The sequence below is a fragment of the Rattus norvegicus genome, chromosome 5 (assembly GCF_036323735.1).
Source record: "Rattus norvegicus strain BN/NHsdMcwi chromosome 5, GRCr8, whole genome shotgun sequence".
Classification (NCBI taxonomy): domain Eukaryota; kingdom Metazoa; phylum Chordata; class Mammalia; order Rodentia; family Muridae; genus Rattus; species Rattus norvegicus.
In genome coordinates, this window is record NC_086023.1 from 88869082 (window position 1) to 88888003 (window position 18922).

Below are 18922 nucleotides of genomic sequence, written 5' to 3' on the forward strand. Positions count from 1 at the left end.
AACTCTGAACTGTAAAACCTACCTCCAAACACTCGCCAAGTCTTCTCCCTGGGAACCTAAACCTTGCCCAGTACCTTTCATCCACTTCTCCAACACTATCTTTAGACCTCCTGCCAGCCTCTCATTCTGGTGGCTCTACACCTATTGTTCAACTATGCATGCTCACAGCTAGAGAAACGGACCTCCTTTAGGGATTAGCCCATCTTCTACCATCAGTTGGTCAGCCTACTCCTCTTTCATATTTTTACAATTTCTCGGCTATCAAATATCATTTAACATTGAGCTACAGAGACCAAAAAGTTTTGATGAAGAAATTCTAAATCATGTCTCCAGAGGCTGGCCTGGAATCATGGCAACAGAGGGCCAGGAATCCACACAAGGTGAATCCAAGGAACAGGGAGCATGGCCCATTTCACAAGGCAGGCTGCCCTGGCCTTCTCACTTCATCATTAGCAGTGAACTCTTTGGAATGGTGAGGGCAAGAGAAGTAATGAACCATTTCCTGTTCCTTTCTAGAAGACAGGTGGAGTCAGTCACTCAGAAGTCTTTCCTTTATGACAGTCCCTCTTAGTGGATGGCTAGAAAGTACAAAGTCTCAAAAGCTATGAGGGAAGTCTTAGGCCTAAGTCTATCAAAGTTTTACACTTGAGTCCTCACATACTGGCTCAGTAATGAATAAAGACACACATCATTAGTTGGCTGCTGTACCTGCATATGACATTCATATCATCTTACCTGGGCTGAGTGGCAAAGGGTAGAATTAATTGGCAAGGTATTTTTTTAAACAAGGTCTTCCTATGAGGCCCAGGCAGTCATCAAACTCACTGTCACACTCTTCCTTACAAGGAAAGCCTTAAAATCAGCGATAACACAAAAACTTTACTTAGTGCTGATGTAGACCTATATTCAGAATCCACCATTTTATTTAATCTTCTTAAAATTCCTAGGGAATAAGTACTATCATTTCTCACTCTAGGGATAAAGAAATTAAAATGGGGTCAAATAAGAATGGCAGAGCTAGACAGGACCTATGTTTATAGACTGTTTTTAGTTGGTTTTTTTTTTCCAGAGCAACAGAAACATCTCACATATTAGAAGGAATTTTTTACATATAAAGTTAGTATTTCCATGACTAATGAGAATACCGAATATTTCCCACTCTCCAAACTCCAGATAATTCTCCAGTTCTCTAATAGCTAAGGGAATGCTGGGTTCTCAAGTATCACCCCCCCCCCCATCTTTGTAAACAGATTACCAGCCACAGTATGTAAAACTGAACCTGTAAATTAGCCAACCACGACCTGGTCCAGAGTTTGTACACAGGTAAGGCCTTCAGTAGGACCTTGGAACCATGACCTAAACACATGGATGGGTTCAGGAGCACAAGGGCAAGAACAGTGCTCAGAAATGAAGATAAGGCAGAGTTAGGCTGGCTTTTCTAACACTAGCTATGGCCACTACTGACTAGGAAGTCTATAGGACAGGCAACTCTAAGAAAAAGCAGGAACCCAAGTAAAAAATCATAGATTTGCTTTCACTGATGGCTCATAAAGGACTTTCTCTAAAACCATGAATAGATTGGGAGTTGTACAACTCAAGATATTAAGAATACCAAGTTAGAAGACACACAATGAGAGCTCACACCCACACACTTTCCTGACAACTAGCTGAAATACCAAAGCCTGTGCACTATAAGAGAGCTGACATTTCCTGACCCACCTCGATCTCACCATGGTCTATGTATCACCAGCCCATAGCATCTAAGAACACCCCCATGTGGTCCTACGTGGTAAGAGGCAGTGGTAGCATTTACCTCAAACTTTACAAGGTTGGGGAAATATTGAGGCTCCACAAACTTTCTAGTCTTTAGTGTCAACTATGATTGTTCAAGTTCCTTTGAAGATGAACTGGGTATGTTCCTGGGGTAGACACAAGCTAGGAAAGTGTTAGGGTAAGAGATTAGGAGGGTTGCCCTTGCTAAGCTTGCTAAAACAGAATGATCCTGCCTTCTTTTCAGCAGAAGGGTCCCACAAGGGCTTAAGTGCAGCAGTGAGTTTTAAAGAAGACTAAGGTGTCTGGCTCTTGTCAAGGGTCAAAGCAATAGCAATTTGTGTTTTTCTGCCTGTATCATAACTGAGAGCTATTATTGAAATGTACTACATACAAGCCAATTTTCTTCAATATTTTTTCTTAGTTCACACCTGAGAAGTCAGAGAAACTGAGGCATTGAGAAAAAAACAGCACAGCTCTTCCTGACTCTAAAGCCTAAGCAGCTGCCATGAATGGCCTAGGAGACATATGAAAGGGGAGATGGCTCATAAAGGGCTAGTTTACAAAATACAGATGCACATAATGTTTCTCCTTCTCTGTATCAGGAGAACAACCTGTAGTATTGCCCACATAGGAACAACTCCCAGCAGATACAGTGAGAAGAGAATTTAGTTCAAGCGCAACATAAAACAGCGGCAACGCAAACTGAAATGGTGTTTTTAAGCTGATGCCAAAACCAAAGGAGATGCCAAGAGGGCCGACTCCTCTCACTGCCAACATCCAGGCAGCCCTTTCTGGGACTCCCAGGAATAATTCTGGGGAGAGCTTTCTCTTGCCTTTTTGTAATGAGCCTGCATGTAGCTCTGTTCAAGTCCCCGCACAGCCACCAGCACGAAGCCTAATTACTTAATTGCACGACTGGCAAGATTCCTTCCAGCCATTTCAGGAGCTCTCAGGTACACTGCACAGTACCATCTGAGTCCATTTAGCAAAGTGAGCATGTTTGCTCTTCAAAGGAGAGGTAAAGAGGTACCCAGGCCCATGTCTACCTGGACTCCAGCGACGGTGTAGCCTTCTTACTGAAGAAAGTGGCGAGTAGGCTCAGGAGCTCATCCTCTAGGCTATGGTCTTCAGAGGTATCAGGTGTGTGGGCCCCATCATGGTCTAAAATATTGGAATCCATGTGCCTTACATATCCATCCTTGCCGCCACCCTCAGCATAGTCCTCCATGATCTGCAAGTCAAAGTGCTTGGTCAGGTAGAGGCGCATGGAGAACAGAAGGGACAGGTGGAGAAGGAAGAATGCAGAGAAGCGAGAACTGGTCCATAGCCAAGGCTAAAGAGGAGAGGGGAGGAGGAAAGCATGCGAGTCCACCCATGGTAAGGCAGGAGGCATCTGTGTCACTTTCCTGACCCTCTGTTTTCTTACTCTTGATTGGTACCATTCCCTTGCTATGGTTCAGAAAAAATAATGAGCTGCCCAAGTTAGGGTAAGTGTCCAACTCACTACATATGCCCTCCGGATGTATGTTCAAACATCCCACAGATCACCCCTTGCAAATTCTTCCTAAGAATTTCATGTCTTCAATCATGCTTTGTATAGTTATATATTTTATATAACATTACTTATACCACAGACATGTATTATTATACTCTACTGACTAGTATTAATTAACTGGGCTTTGATGTATCTCATTAGGAAGGTGGAAAGTTCTTAATTCCCATGAAGATGTTATTTACAGATCCACCTTCCTGGGTCATTGGGTTTCCCAGAGGAGCACTATCACAAAGACTTCCAGTTAAAACCTGTTTTGGGCATGTCCTGAGATAGTTCAATTAGCATCCACTCGTCCCTTTCCAAGCTGCAAATTTCCTCAACCAGTCTATAAATAACTCCTCTTTGACTTCATTACTGTTAGTGACACACACATTAGCTATCACTCCATCTATCCACACTGGAAAAATGATGAAGATTTCTTAAATGGAAGATAAGAGTCACACAAATGAGCTGTTATTTATAGGTTCTTGTTTGTCACCAATTCAGTTATTAAATCCTTCAAATAAGCAATCTACAAAACAGGGAAAAATCTAGTACATAGTAATAAAAGTAGAAATTATTACTATGTGTTGAGGACTTACAAAATGCCATTTGGTTTCAGTATGGAGATACCGTACACAGAAGAGCAGTGGAAATTAAAGCTTAGAAGGCAAGCAAGGAAGGGAGAGGCAAGAGTGACATAGCCAAGGCTCAAAATCATGTTTATGGGATTCCAAACCACCCATTCCCATTGCTTTGTATTCCAAAACTATCCATATCAGCTATGGCTCACTCATGGCTCCGTGAATGGAGATACCTTAGAGATCTACAGTGTCATGCCTATAGCATCCATCTCTTACTACGTCTCAATCGAACCTGCGGCACGCATATCACACACACCATGTCTCACTCAATGTTCAAGTTTCTTTTAGCCCAACTGTTCAGTCGCAATGTGACTAGAAGATTCCATATGATACCAAGCTGCATTATAGGAGCCAAGAGATTGCAGAGAGGTACTCGGTTTCATCAGGGTCCCCTTGCACTTCAATCATATGAACTGAGAGTCCATACCCAAGGATTCATTATCTTACCTCCATCACTGACATAATCTATGCCTTAGATAATTTGTCTCCTCTCACAGGTCTGTTTCCAGTACATAAAACAAACAGTGTGGATTAGATCTTTGAATATCTATCCTGATCCTAGAGTCCATTCTTATTGTTCTACAATTACCTAGTCCCTATCCTGCTATGTTTCATGACTGGCTCAATCACCTACTTCATAACTTCTGATAAAAACGAGAGCAGTTCCTCTGTTGCCCCCCTGGCACAGAACAGACATACAATGCAGGCAGAATTAAGAGAAAATTGGCCACATATACCCCAGATTGCAGACTGACTTGGACACAGGATGAACCAGAGTAAGAAATAATTTAAGTTCCTACCTCTCTACTCTGCTCCAAATGCTGGTCACTCTGGAAATGATTCTCATCATCTGCTTTGAATTTGAGTGTGTCCTCATCCGCCTTGCTAGCCATAAGCTATAGGGAGCATGGATTGGTATAAGAATTGCAACAACAACAAAACAGTGTCCAGCATGAAGATGCATGAAGAAGTCAGTGGTGTCTTGTCTTAAAAATTCCAAACAGTAAACAACAACAACAACAACAACAACAACAACAACAACAACAACAATGACAATAAGAAAACACAAAGAAACAAATGGCAAAGCCATGAGGAAATAATCAGTTGAACTTAGAGCTACTGGTTGTGGAGAACGCCACTGCTTCCCCAACACTGCATTTCTTCCCCTCCACCTCCCCAAATTAACTGAAGGCCTTTCCATGGGCCTGCATGGTCTCCCTGTTCCTGTGAGGCTATAAGCTGAGGATGCTCTCTACAGCCATGGCCATTCTGCCTATGCTAAACCCACTATCGGATTGCAGAAAGGTAACAAGATTTTAGAAATTAGCTATTGATGGAGCTGAAAATAGCAAAGAACAACAACAAAATAAAAAAAAATAATGAAATTTATGGTGTACCCAAATTATTCATCACATCACCTATTTAGCACAGGGTATAAACCTCTTGTTAGAACGTCACGCTTATGAGATGGACAATCTCAGTAACACCATCATTTTTCTGAGAAAAATGTCACGTTGCCTGATGGTTTATACTTTACACTTTTGAAAATCAAGTACTTATGAATACCACATAAATCTGAAATGCCTAAAAGTTACATAGTCCCAGTGTTGCTGCACTCTGTGTCTTTAGAATGCACAGTACAAAGTTTTCAAGAACGCCTGAGCTCATCTTTTAAAACAATCAAACTTCTGATTATAAGACACACGAATAAGTCACACAACTGCAAAGTAAGAAGCACAAGACAGCCATGGCCAATAAGTGTAACAATCAAAGCTATCCCAAAAATCACATCAAAGCTCATGTTGCTGATGCATCACTTAGCTGGAAGTAGGAAAGCCACTGAACTCAGGGTCCCCTGTTAGACAGCTATGTATATAAAGGGATACCTGTGGTTCCACCCCAAGAGTTTTACTGTATGAGTCAAATGCAATCTTAACTCTCTCTGCTCAGCTGAAATCTTTGTTATCTTCCTCAAGAGGAAGAAACTTGTTTTGTCAGAAGAAATGCAAACCAAACCAAACTGACTGAGGAATGTTACTTTATAAGAAGTTATCAAGGCCAGATCACTCTGACCTACTACATCTGAACAAGAGTAAATATCAAAGGGATCTGCTGAACACAAACCACATCCTACAATGAATGCTAAAAAGCATAAATCAAGCTGATATAAACAAACTTGCTTATAAACTAGTGAAGTACCCTCATTCTATTAGCTTGGCCCTTTTCTTGTATCCTTAGAAGGGGGAGAGGGATTAAGTTTTGCTATATATCCCTGACTGGCCTGGAACTTACTAACCAGACTATTCTGGCCTTAAATTTGTATGGTCTCCTTGCCTTTGCTTTCTAGTGTTGGGATTACAAGTGGGTGCTGCTATACCCTGCAGATGGACTTGAGAGATAAGGACCAAACAAGGGAACTTAACTTGTTTGTAGGAGCCTAAAAATATTAAACTTACTCCTAGTTACTTACTAAGAAAAAAAAAAGGTCCTCAAAAACTGGGGCATGAATGTTGCTATCACCTTTTGTCCACTAACAGCATAATGAACAAACACTAAAACATTCAAACAATGGGATACAAGAAACTATTAGCTCAAATAACAACAGAAATGAATTTCAAAATGATTATGCTGAGCAAAGAATCAACACACTATGATTCCAGCTATTCGAAAGTTGAACAAAGAATTAAATAAAACACAGCGGACAAAGTAGAGGAGTAGGTGGGGTAGGAGATAGACACAAAGGAACATGAGGGATCTTGAAAGGCGTAAGGGTTCCATTTACAGACACATATTCTTGGGAACCTATCAGATACTGGCTTACAGCCTTCCATTAAAAAACAAAGTAACTATAAAATATACACTGGTTAAGGGTGGGGGAGATGGTTCAGTGGGTAAAGGCACTTGCCATCAAGCCTACAATCTGGGTTCTGCCCCTCCGTGGTAGAAAGGGAGAACTAACTCCTTTCAAAGTGTCCTCTGACCTCAACATGTGTGCTGTGGCACATGTACACATGAAAGAACACTCTCTCTCTTTTTAAATAAATAAATAAATAAATCCAGTAAAATTTGTAGTTAAAATACATATGCTAGTTAAATATTTACAGACTTAAATACTTTAGACAAATACAGTGATTCTTACAATGTCCATTGAAATCATTGAAAAGACAAGACAAAACGATGACAGAGAAGTAAGAAATGGTAAATGGTAAATGGTAACAAGTAAGTACCACATGATCTCATTCAAGTGGAATCTAAACAAGTCGATCTTGTAGAAAGCAGTGTTACTGGAGGCTGGTGAGGGTGAGCAGACAGAAGGGAGGGCTGGGAGAGGTCTACAGTGAGTGGTTAGACAGGAGCGACATGTGAGCTGCTGCACAGAAGATGCCTAGAGATAAAATAACATGCAAATCATGAAACCAGCAGAAAGAATTATCTTTTTTTTTTTTTTTTGGTTCTATTTTTCGGAGCTGGGGACCGAACCCAGGGCCTTGCGCTTCCTAGGCAAGCGCTCTACCACTGAGCTAAATCCCCAACCCCAAGAATTATCTTAAATGACAAAATGTTTATGAGCAAAATATATTTGCCTTGGCTTAAATATTACACAGTACACATATGTATCCAAATATCACACAATACTCCACTAAGATCTGTAATTATTTTCAAGATGGCAATTATGTTTGTTACTTACATTTTTCTAAACAATAGAAAATCAACTTACAAAAGAAAAATATGCTTATTTTTTAAAAATGGATAATACATGGCTTAAAGTCCTAATGACCTTAAATATTTTATAAGTGGTATTTACATTTAATGGATATATTTAGACAGAAAAACTGGATATACTGTCATTTTGTTATTAATGCTTGTTTTCTGTTGTGAGACAGGGTCTCACGTAGCCCAAGCTCACTTGAAACTCGTTACATAGTTGAGGTGATCCTTCTCATCCTCCTAGCACCACTTTTCCAGTGCTAACCTACAGGTCCTTACCACCATGCCTGGTTTTTGCACCGCCCATAGAGTCACATAACTGAATGTGAGGGTCACAACAACACTGACAACAGTAAAAGGTTTCTGAACACATGACAACTAAAAATAACTTCAAACTCTAATGGGTTTCTGGTATCAATTGCCCATACTGCAGCAGACAACTTGAACACAGTTTTCCTCTAAAACCCTAACATGTGCACCCTGCAGTGTGCATGCCAGCATACCATGTAATACCAACCACCTTGGCTCATACTGAGATGACCGAATGCTATCAATTACTGTACACACATTACTGCTCTTATAGACACATGCATTAAGTACAGAAAATACATTTTGTACTTTCTTATCATCTCTCAATGTGTAAGCATCAAATTGGTTCACCTTTGTATTACAGTTTGAAAAACTGCTATTTGAGTTGGTGGCAAAATCTCATTAAAAAATTGTTAAATGAAGTGTGGCTTGAGATTAAGTCAGAATTGCCAATAATTTTTTATATCTTATTTCATTTTGTGTATTAATCTGTGTATCTCTCTGTATACACGAATATTTTTATGCACGTGTGTGCAACTGTGTGCATGCAATGTTATAGGCTCACAGCTTTTTACATAGGTACTAGGATCCCCAAATCTAGTCTTCATTATAGTGGACCAAGCACCCTTAACTGCCGAGCCATTTCTCCATCCCTGTTCAGCAATTCATGAAATGGTCCCTAAACACACTTCTGTTTTTTTGTATAACATATTTATATGAAGCAAATTCATAGACTTGATATTATAAAATCAAAATGTCAATCAACTCTGAGAAATGCTGCAGATCCTATACACCCTACATGATAAATATTCAGCCAAGATTTAAGCCTTTAAATAAAAATAAACAAGCACATCCCTTTCATTAGCATTTAAATTTGCTTCTATCTTTAAAAAATGGTAAAACTATATGTACATCAAAGACTTGCTTTAAAACCCATTTCTTTATGATTTATTACCAGAAACTGTGCACTGTGCATAGTTAGATGGCTAAGACTGTATAGAAACTCCTCAGGGGAGAAGGGGTTGCTAGGTGGAAAAATTTACAAGACATTGCTTGAGATTCACCCAAGGTCCATTTCTAAAATCAATGTGACAGCCTTATAACACCTGAGCTCAGCTTTCTAACCACGCTTAAGAATGACCAAAAATAAAAACAAAAACCAAGAAAGTGACAGCAACTACAAACCCTCCTGAGTACTGCATCTTGCCAGCATCCTCCTTTCTCACATGTCCCCAAGTAGAGATGTTAGTTCCACAAGCTGCAGTCATGGGTTTCAACATTCACTACCCTGACTATGTCCTACTGGAATTACCCTGTACGAGGGTGACTCCTGTAGCATCAAGTAATAGCTGACAAACACACATAAGAACACAGGTGTACCCCAACAGAGACTTTTATAATTAAGCTCATTAAAACAGGGTATAGCTGTTGGTCATCTGGATGACTTCTACATAAACTACCCATAACCGGGAAATGTGCATCCTCAAGTCCTGATAGGATGGTTCTGATTAAGAGCAGTCACTTTGCAAAAAGACAAGAAAAACTCTGTTAGGCCTCCAAACTATTCCCACACTTATCAATTAAGACTTGTTAGGGGAAGGTAACTAAAAACAAACTGTATGCTTACTGCATATCAGTATGCATTAGTAATTACAAATCTGGGAATACAGTCTGAAGACAGAAAGCCTAAAGCAGGGAAAGACCCATGCTCAGACAATTTGCAACACCCACTTGAAGCAATACATGAGTCCAACAAAGAGTTAGGCCATTAAAGCTGCAGTTCCTTGGTAAGATGGAAATGATGCAATGACTTCATGACAATTAGAAAACACAACAAGAGAGAAAACTGCATTTCAGTGTAAGTGGCACCATCAGAAGGGAGAGCTTGGAAATCTCAATTATGCTGTTTTAAAGCAACAGGATTGGGGTCCTTTCTCCATATTCTAAGATCTCACTTTCTTCTCTTCTCCTCTCCCATCCCCAACTCTCTTTTTCTGATTTACAGCCTCCAAGAGAACAGACATGATGCTCTGCCCACTACCCAACCCCCCCAAACCCCACCCCAGTAAGTCCTGCTGCTTAGAGAAAGCAGTGGACTACATGGCCATTTCCAGGTGTTCCTGCCTTGTTTCTTGTGAAGGAGACTGACACTCCTTCCTGGAGAACACCAGTCTCCCCTCTTTCCCATTACAAGGGCTCTCTCTCCTTCCTCAGTTCCAAATTATAACCATCTTGCCATGCATGTATTCCCATCTCATTCTGGGGGAAGCCAGGGGAACTGTGCTAAGGGAAAAGGCTTTTCACAGGGAACATCAAATTGAAGAACAATCTGACAAATGACTCAAATCCGAATCGGCTGGTATTAAGATCTGAGAGTGGGCAGAGGAAAAGGCCTCTATTCTCCAAAGGACATAATGGGACATTTAACAGATTTTTTTCAAAGGGCAAATGAACAAACAAAACTCGGCATTTACAGCTCAAATGGAGCTGGTGAAGGAGCTGCTTATTAAAAACTCGGCCTCAGAGGAAGTAAGCTGGGAGACTTGTTTCTCCCGTAAGTGGCTTGCCGTTGCTCTTAGTTTTCAAAATTATCTGGAGCCCTGGAGGCCAAGATCAATAATAATCCCTGTCTCAGAGAAAGCAGACGGCCAAAGCACAGCAGAAATATAGTACCTCTGAGCAGTTCCCACTGGGAAAGTGGGAAGACAGCCCATAAAACCTCTCCAAAGAAATGGTATGGCCATAGATGTGAGGTCTGTATATACCTGGTAGTCCAGGCTGAGTTAAGTCCACCCAGGAAAATGCCAGTTTTGATCCTGAGAGACTTCTGTAAGGAAAGATCCTTTGCATTCATGTGAAAACAGCCTGGCTTCAGAAATGATGCTAATTCACACATGGGGTCAGGTTTTTCATTGGAGAGATAAAATACCCAAGGTCTAGAGGAACTCAACATACCCTGCTCCCAACAAAGCATCAGGGCCCTTCCCTGCACAGCATGGTTACAAACATAAGAAAAGGGACAAATGTCAGAAGTGACCATGGGGTGGGGGCCAGGCCGGGTACGTGTAGACATCTTCCTTTAAGTTATGGATATTCCAAGGCTGGATCCATACCACGTACGCTCTCTGGAGCCATGGCCATCCTCCAAATAGCACATCACTCATCAGATGTGCCATCTGCAGCAAATACCCAGAGCCAGGCCATAGTAACATTACAGGATATTAAACATATAAGACATGGCCTGAGTTGGAAGAAGGCCATGGAGAGACCCAATGACCAACAGGGCCAAGGCTCCACTATAGCAAAGCGAATTTCAAAGACCTCCCTCAGATAGACAGTCTTAAAAACTGGAGGAAGGGTTTGTGGAGTGCCGTGTGTGTGTGTGTGTGTGTGTGTGTGTGTGTGTGTGTGTGTGTGTGTGTGTGTGTGTGTGTGTGTTCCTCTCTGCAATTAGCACATGGCAACGAGCAAGATGCTTCTCACCTCTGCTTGTTTTGTTGACTCAAGTCTGTCATTTCCCTGGACACCCATGCAAGAGATATCAAAAATGGTTTTCTTCAGGTGCTGGTTGTCTGCATGCAGGTCCTTCACAAGCTGTATGAGGTCAATGACCTGGAAGAAAGAGCAAACACATAGAGGTCTCGCTTCAAGGCAGAGGCGTATGACTTGTGAGAAGGCTACCTGCTATCTGAGCTATCCTCAGCTTCTGTGTCTACAGAATGAGAGCTTGCCAGAATCACAGCCACAGAAGAGTAAAGGCTTTGGTCAATTGCAACTAACATGCTTCTGTCCTGTGACACAGCATTCTGGAGGAAAGAATCCCCAGAGCTCAAGTTTCTCCAACTATGTCAGATTATCCTTGATCACAGAGACTTCCTTCTCTCTATACACAGTTAGCAGTGACAGTTGTACTGTGCTGTCCTTAAAGCAATACACACATACCCTATAAGGTTTAGTCAACCATTCTCAGCAAACTCCTGAGAACATGGAGAGGCTCTCATAATGAGGAACCAGTGGACACAAAAAAGTTCACTGTTCGTGCTGCCACAGCTGCCACATCTGGAAAACTGTGTAAGACATAACAAGAATCAAAGTGCCAACATGGGACAGAGCAGCAGACTCATGAAAACAGCACTCAGTGCCCATGCTTAGCCTAGTACTCCAAATCCAAGCCCAGGCCTTGCTAGGCCAAGTGCACAGGCAATTGAGCAGACTCACTTTGTTTCCAATGAGCTCCAAATGCCAGTGTCTAATTTTTCAAAAGGTTTTTAACCTTTAAAGAAAATTAAGGAAAAAAAAATCTACCTTGTCTATGCATGTAGATATATAAGACACAAAAGGGAAATAAAACCCAGATCCACCGGGTGGAAGACAGCCAGTCAGTAAAGTGTCTGCCGCACAAGCGTGAGAGTCTGAATTCAGGTATCCAGCACCCACATAAAAGCCTGAAGCACATGGCTAAGCATAGTGCTGTAGGAGAGGCGGGAAAGACAAGCAAATTCTTAGAACTAGTTGTCCAGCAATCCAGTTAAACGCATGAGCTCCAGGTTCAGTAAAAGACCCTGCAGAAAAAATAAGGTGGAGAGTAATAGAGGAAGACACCCAATACTAATCTTTGGCCTTCAAACACACACACACACACACACAGACACACACACACAGAGACACACACACAGACACACAGACACACACACACAGACACACACACACACTCATGTACACACTCACGCACACACGCATGCACACGGACACACACCCTATTCCTAACAATGATCCTTTGAAATCTTATGTCACTATAACCATGTCACATATCTACAGACTGAAAACGCTGTATTTAAGAAAGATAGATGCAATGATCACACTTGAAAATACATTTGTTCAAATCTATGAGTTCCTACTACATGAGCCAAGTAAAAATAACATTAAAACTACATTTCAGAGGCTCACTCTCCAGTCATCTAGACACAAGTAACCAAACAGCCACCAATCAGTTTGGGAGGGAAACCAAGCAGGATAAGGTACAAGGAAGTGAATGAGTTGAGAAAAGTGACTTGCTCACTGTAGGGGATGGGCCAAGCACTTTCTCAGGAAAGTGGGCCTGGGCTAAGGTATCGGCCTGGAAATGAGAATCGATCCTGGGGAGCACCTGCCAGCACCATGCATATGAAGAACCATGCAGCAATTCAGAAAAGATCCAGCAGGCAGGAGAGGAAGGAGGCTCAAGACCTGCAAAGCTCTGATATCAGGAACCAAGAGATACGAACAGGCCCGAAAAGTAAACAGGTCAGGGCAATACCTTTTTCTTGATTTCTTCTTGAGAAAAATGCTCCAATTGAAACTGACTGTGCTCTTCAAGGCAAATACTTAGATATGATGTTTGATCGCTATAAAATGAAAACGGCTCTTCTGTATAAAATAAATAAATAAATAATAAATTGGTAGAAATAAATAGATAAATACATAAATACATAAATAAATGGGGCAGGGGAGAGGAGAAAGACTATTAGAAACAAATCCTCCCAAGGCTCATCCCCATGCTCTTCACCCAAAGCAATCACAGGGGATGGGGTAAGGAGCTGAAACACAGAGGAAATAAAGCACAATCTTCGAACAAAAGTAATTTTGCCTGCTCAACAAGGTGATGTCTCAATGTGTGGTTTCCTCTCGTCTGTAGGCTGTTACTGTAGCCAATCCTGAATTTTAATTTGCCTATCAAGTGCTATACCTGGAGACCACTCTCAATGGCACAAGTAAATGATAATTTCAGTTCAAATAAGAGTAGTACTGCTTAGGGATGAATACACAAAATTTAGATGAGGTCCCAAGTGCAGACCTCAAGGTACATAAAAGTGGCTGTTACACTTTCCTGGTCCCAGAGTTCCAGAGTTCCAAGAAGAGAACATACACCAAATATAAAACCTGTCTGCCAGTGAGAATACAAAAGGATATCAGTTATCAGTGTGTTGGGGTCTGCTGCCCACATTACACATTACATTCTAATTCTGTGGGAAGAATCAGGGCCAGCGGACATTCACTGAATGAAGTACCATCATAAACAGTCTTGTTTAATATACACGCCATTGGTGGTGTTCCAACAACAGAGCACTGGACCTCCAATTATTACATCCTGGGGCAGGTAATGCAAGTCAATGACTCCATGGCAGCTCAGCTCAGCTCAGCTCCTTCGTCTACAGAGCAAAGTTAGCACCTTCTCTGCCAAACTAGATGACGGTGAAGAGCAGAGACGGAAAGGGAAGAGCCTAAAGCCATGCACCTTATACCCCAAACAGGCTCCAACATAGTCAACCCACCACTGCAACAACTTATTTCTACCACACTTGCCAAGCACTGGGGCTGGAGATGCAGAGAAGAACAAGCCACTAACCAGAATATAAAGAGCCCAGTGTCCAGCAAGACAGAGAGAGCAGACGCACTGTGGTGAGTACTGCTGTACTATCCTATCCCATAGTTTCTGGTGCTAGTGCCCTCCCTACACGATTCTAAAACAGCAACCTTGCTCAGTGTCTGTGTGGTCCTGCTCAGTGGAGCTAAGGCAGGAAAAGTGCACTCAATGAGGATCGATTACCAGTCCCCCAGGTTATCTGGAGCCAGAATAGCAAACAATGCACAAAGGTGGGCAGGAGACAACCCAGCTACAGACCGACCCTCCCAGAATGAATACACTCTTAATGGGCCCTTCCATTAGGAAGGCTAAAGCCAGGCAGATGCAGACTCAGTCAGTAGAGAGGATCCTGGAGACATTGGACCTCTGCTCTAGGGTTTCTTTTCGTTCAACTAAGACCCTTTATGGGAAACAACCGATGGGAAAACCATAGAAAGGAACCTGTACCTTCCCGCTTCCGAATTTCACTGAGCTGCTCCTGCAGGGCCGTCTGCAGATTCCGATAGGCAAGCACATCCTGCTCCAGCTGCTTCCGGAGGGCAAGAACCCTTTTCAATTCAGCCTGCAGTTTGCTGACATTTGGTAAAACAAGATACCAGAGATTGTAAGACAGACCAATTTATGATTTATGATACAAAGTCCATCAAAGCTGTGGTTTTTATGTCACAAGTAGGTGGCTTTTTTTTTCTGCTTATAAAAAAAGTGTTTATTACAGAAAAAGATAACTATAGAGAAAATAAAAATTGCTATGATAACCTCACTGATCAATACATGCTATTGCTCCTGAATCTTTTTCTCCACAAGTATTTCCACAAAGTTTAAATGCCATTGGGTGTGCAAGGTAGAACTGTGTGTCCCTTGCTTAAATATCACCCACACTTGTAAAGGTTTCTGGTAACGCTTTTAATGAGCACATCGTATGAGATCAGGTGACAGTTCTCCATTTACTTAAACTCACTCCTTACTAGTGTCTACTACAGGCCTAGCAGGTGGAAAGCATGTAATTCTCTAGAACGCTCGCCCAATTGCTTAGACTAATGCCTTGAGTGTATAAGAAGAGGCTCTCTCACCCAGCACCCAGGCTTCAGAAGAGAGGGATCAGTTCAAAAAGATTATACTGAGGTGAGGGTCAGGAGGAAGGAAAAACTAAAGAAAAGTAAGTTCCACAACAAGACAGAAGCAGACCAATTCATGGCCAATAGAACTCTATTGTAGTAACTCAACCAAACTGAAAAATGCATAGTATGGATTGTTCTGTAAGAATGGATATTGAGGTTCACATGTTGGTCAACACAGTACAAAAAGCCCAGAACCCAGTGAGGGCATGAAAAGGCTCTGCCTCTTAAGAGCTGTATTCATTATGAGAAACTTCCCAAAGAAGTTCCTTCAGTGATGGGCATGTTCTATCCACTGTCTAACACAGCAGCCACTAGCTAATGTGCCTACTCAACATCTGAAATGGGGCTTAATGTACCACGGAACTGAATGTTTAATGGTATTAAATTGAAAGTAAGTGCAAGTTTGAGTAATCGTATACCTAATAGCTGTTCTACTAGACGGTGCAGAGCCACGGAAAGGATTTGGACTTACTTCCATGTGCAAGCGACACATGATCTGAATGACACACACTCAGCTCTCAGAGGAGCATGGAGAGCGAGCTGACACCTGACCTCAGATACAGTCCCCACTGTTCAGCTTTGAGCCTACTATGTAGTTTGCCATTTGGGTCACTTCCTTAAGGATACTCAGCTATGCAGTGGATCAAAGCATAGAAACATTTTTTTAAAGCAAATCAGAAGGTTCCTTCTTATACACTAAGAAATATATCACTCTCTTCCAGTGTCTGACATAGTTTCCTGACAGGGTTCATCACTGCTCTGTAACTATCTGTAAAAATGTATAAATATGTGGATTTTCTAGGAAAAGAGCTCATAAGCTTTTATATCAGATTTTCCTAGAGTGGCTGGGAGCTGTTGCTGGGTTTGTGTGTGAAACAGACTCAAGCTGCACTTCTCCTGCAGCTCCATCCATGGAAATGTACACACAAATTAACATACACTGGAGGAAATAAGTCTTTCTGTTTACTATTCCCTGCTTGGATGCCATGGACAGTGTGCTGTGAAGCAGTCTTCACGTGAGGGGAGGGCCTATGAGAACCCTACCTCCCTTTCAAAACAATCATAAGGGTCATTTGTTTGGCAGATGCAAATCCACAGCACAGTACAGCACAGGCTTGCACGGGGCATGCTGCCAAGCCACTTAACCAGGGAAGCTCCTCCCATAGGGCTGGGGCAGGCTGCCTACTGCATCAATGCTTCTGTTTTCTGACAGGGTGAGAAGTGCACAGCTGATGCTTCAGATCTCTCACTTCTGTTTTCCCAACTCCAGAGTCTCTGCGAGGTGTGAGAAACCAGCAGAACAAAAGTGGGTTTGCTCAGGGAAAAACAAGTACTGTGCCTTCTTCTTGGAACAAGGCGGCAGAACAGACTGGCCAGGAGGAGAAATACGAAGTTCAAAGGAGGATATGCCACTAAGCTCTACAGCACTAGTCAAGTCCAGCAAGCTGTCTCAGTTACGAAATGAGATAAGTACAACTTCCCTGTGAGTTGTTTCGGGGGCTTAAATGAGATATTACATGAGAAAGCTTGGTATACACTCAACAAACATCATTACCTTATTCATGTGATGTACCAAAGTTTTCCCCTCTGGGGAATTACAAAAGATATTCTCATCTAGAGAGGATTTTGCACCCATTGAAGATACTTGGGAATAGCTGGAGACATCTGTGGTTGCCATAACTACACCTAGATGGAGGAGTGTGGCACCAGCCAGCAGGCAGAACTAGGGATATTAGAACGTCCTACAGAACATAGGACAGCCCCTGTAGACTATATACAAATATTCCCATACTGCTGAGGCTGAGCAACGACTGAAGCCACCTCAGGCAAAGAGTATCTCTCAACAAGGGCGTCAGTATAGATCCTAGAAGGTCTATGCTCCGATCAGTCTTCACTGCAATATGGAATTAAAGTCACCAACTTCTGAGTACTGCCAAGTTATAGTGGCCAGGCTCATGGTGGCTTCCCTTTTCTTTCCCACTTTAATCTCAAGTATGTCCTTATAGGACACTACCTTTACTACATTTCCACAGTGAGCAATGTTAAACAACAAAGAAGAACTCAACTGGCTCTCATCCGTAATTTTGTCTTCTGTTTTCACCAAGGTTTGAGCATCCAAAATCCCATAGCTATGTATTTGCAGCTAGGACAGGGAGAGTGGGCTTTTGATATTAAAACTAATAAATGTTGCTATTTATTGAGAGCTTCATGACTGACAGACAGGATATAGAAGAGTTCATTGTGGCTTACAGTTTCAGAGAATGAGAGTCCATAATTATCTTGGCAGGGAGCATGGCAACAGGCAAGAAGGCATAGCACTGGGGCATTTCCAGAGCTTATTTCTTAATATACACGCACACACATGTCATGGAGCTGATGGTGAATGGTGTGGGCTTTTGAAACCTCAAACTCCACATGCAACGATGTACCTCCTAATCTTTCCAAAATAGCTCCAGCAACAGGGACCGAGTATTCAAATATATAAGCCCACACAGGCCTCCTCATTTAAACTATTTCATGTTATATAACAATGTTATTAAGCTGGAAGACAGGAGGTGGATAGAGAAGTAGACAGGTAAGTAGGTTTGGAGGCAGGTAAATTGGAAGGACGATAAGGAAGGAAGGAGGGAGGAAGTAAGAAAGCTCAGGAATGAGTTAGAAAATAGGCAATGATTAGGTAAGGAGGTGGGCAGGCCAGCCCATCTCCGCATTACAAACACACGTACTGAGACTCAAGGTGAGAGACAGAAGCACAGGCTTGGACCTGCTCAGTGCTGGAGCTGAGATGTGAATCCAGGTCTGCAGATGAATATGAAACCTTTTAAGCATCCTTGTTCATTAGCTACAGCTTTGGCCCTCTTGAGTCTCATTCATGTTTTTATTCATTAGGAAAAAGCTTATGAAACTAGGAGCCATTCAGATGCTGAGAGTCCTTGAGAGCAACTACATCCCACCCTTAAAGCCTCCCTGAGCCCAGAGTCTACTCAGGATCCTGTCAGAGATGTTATACAATGGAAGAAAAATGTCTCTCCCCATTGAGCTTCCATGTCTTCCCCACAGTAAAACAGCCAGGCTTCCTGAGATGTCCACATCGCCTAGCTCCATTAGCATATTTTCTGCCTTCTCTAAACTCATTTCAGATTTAAAGTCTGAAAATTACTTTATAACCAGGAAGATCAGTGCTGGAGGAGGCATTCCTAAACAGAGCAGTCCCCTAGCATCTGCTCTGCCTTGCTTAAGGAACTGGTCCCTGCACATAATCCTGCCCCAGGAGAAAAGGTGGGGACACAGAGAGGCAACAGGCTTGGGGACTGGATGAGCCTCCTAACAGAGACACACTTGGGCTTGTTATGAAGGGGTATTTAAGACAGAGCAGGGAAACACTGGGCTAGTAGGGCAGGAAACAGCAGGGCATGATGAAGGCAGGTGCACA

The 18922-nt window shown here is 42.2% G+C and overlaps 1 protein-coding gene across 16 annotated transcripts in view; it reads right to left on the reverse strand.

The window, feature by feature from the left end:
- The window catches only part of Cdk5rap2 (CDK5 regulatory subunit associated protein 2), a 168604-nt gene that overhangs the window by 61680 nt on the left and 88002 nt on the right, over positions 1–18922 (reverse strand). For 10 of the 16 annotated variants that reach the window (XM_017593184.3, XM_006238279.5, XM_006238274.5 and 7 more), the window contains 5 exons: positions 14819–14943; positions 13265–13374; positions 11452–11580; positions 4752–4847; positions 2820–3004 (listed from right to left, as the gene is read on the reverse strand). In XM_017593184.3, the coding sequence (XP_017448673.1) occupies positions 2820–3004; positions 4752–4847; positions 11452–11580; positions 13265–13374; positions 14819–14943 (645 nt within the window). The remainder of the gene's footprint in view (positions 1–2819; positions 3005–4751; positions 4848–11451; positions 11581–13264; positions 13375–14818; positions 14944–18922) is intronic. The other 6 variants (XM_039109347.2, XM_063287220.1, XM_063287224.1 and 3 more) reach the window with 1 other exon arrangement.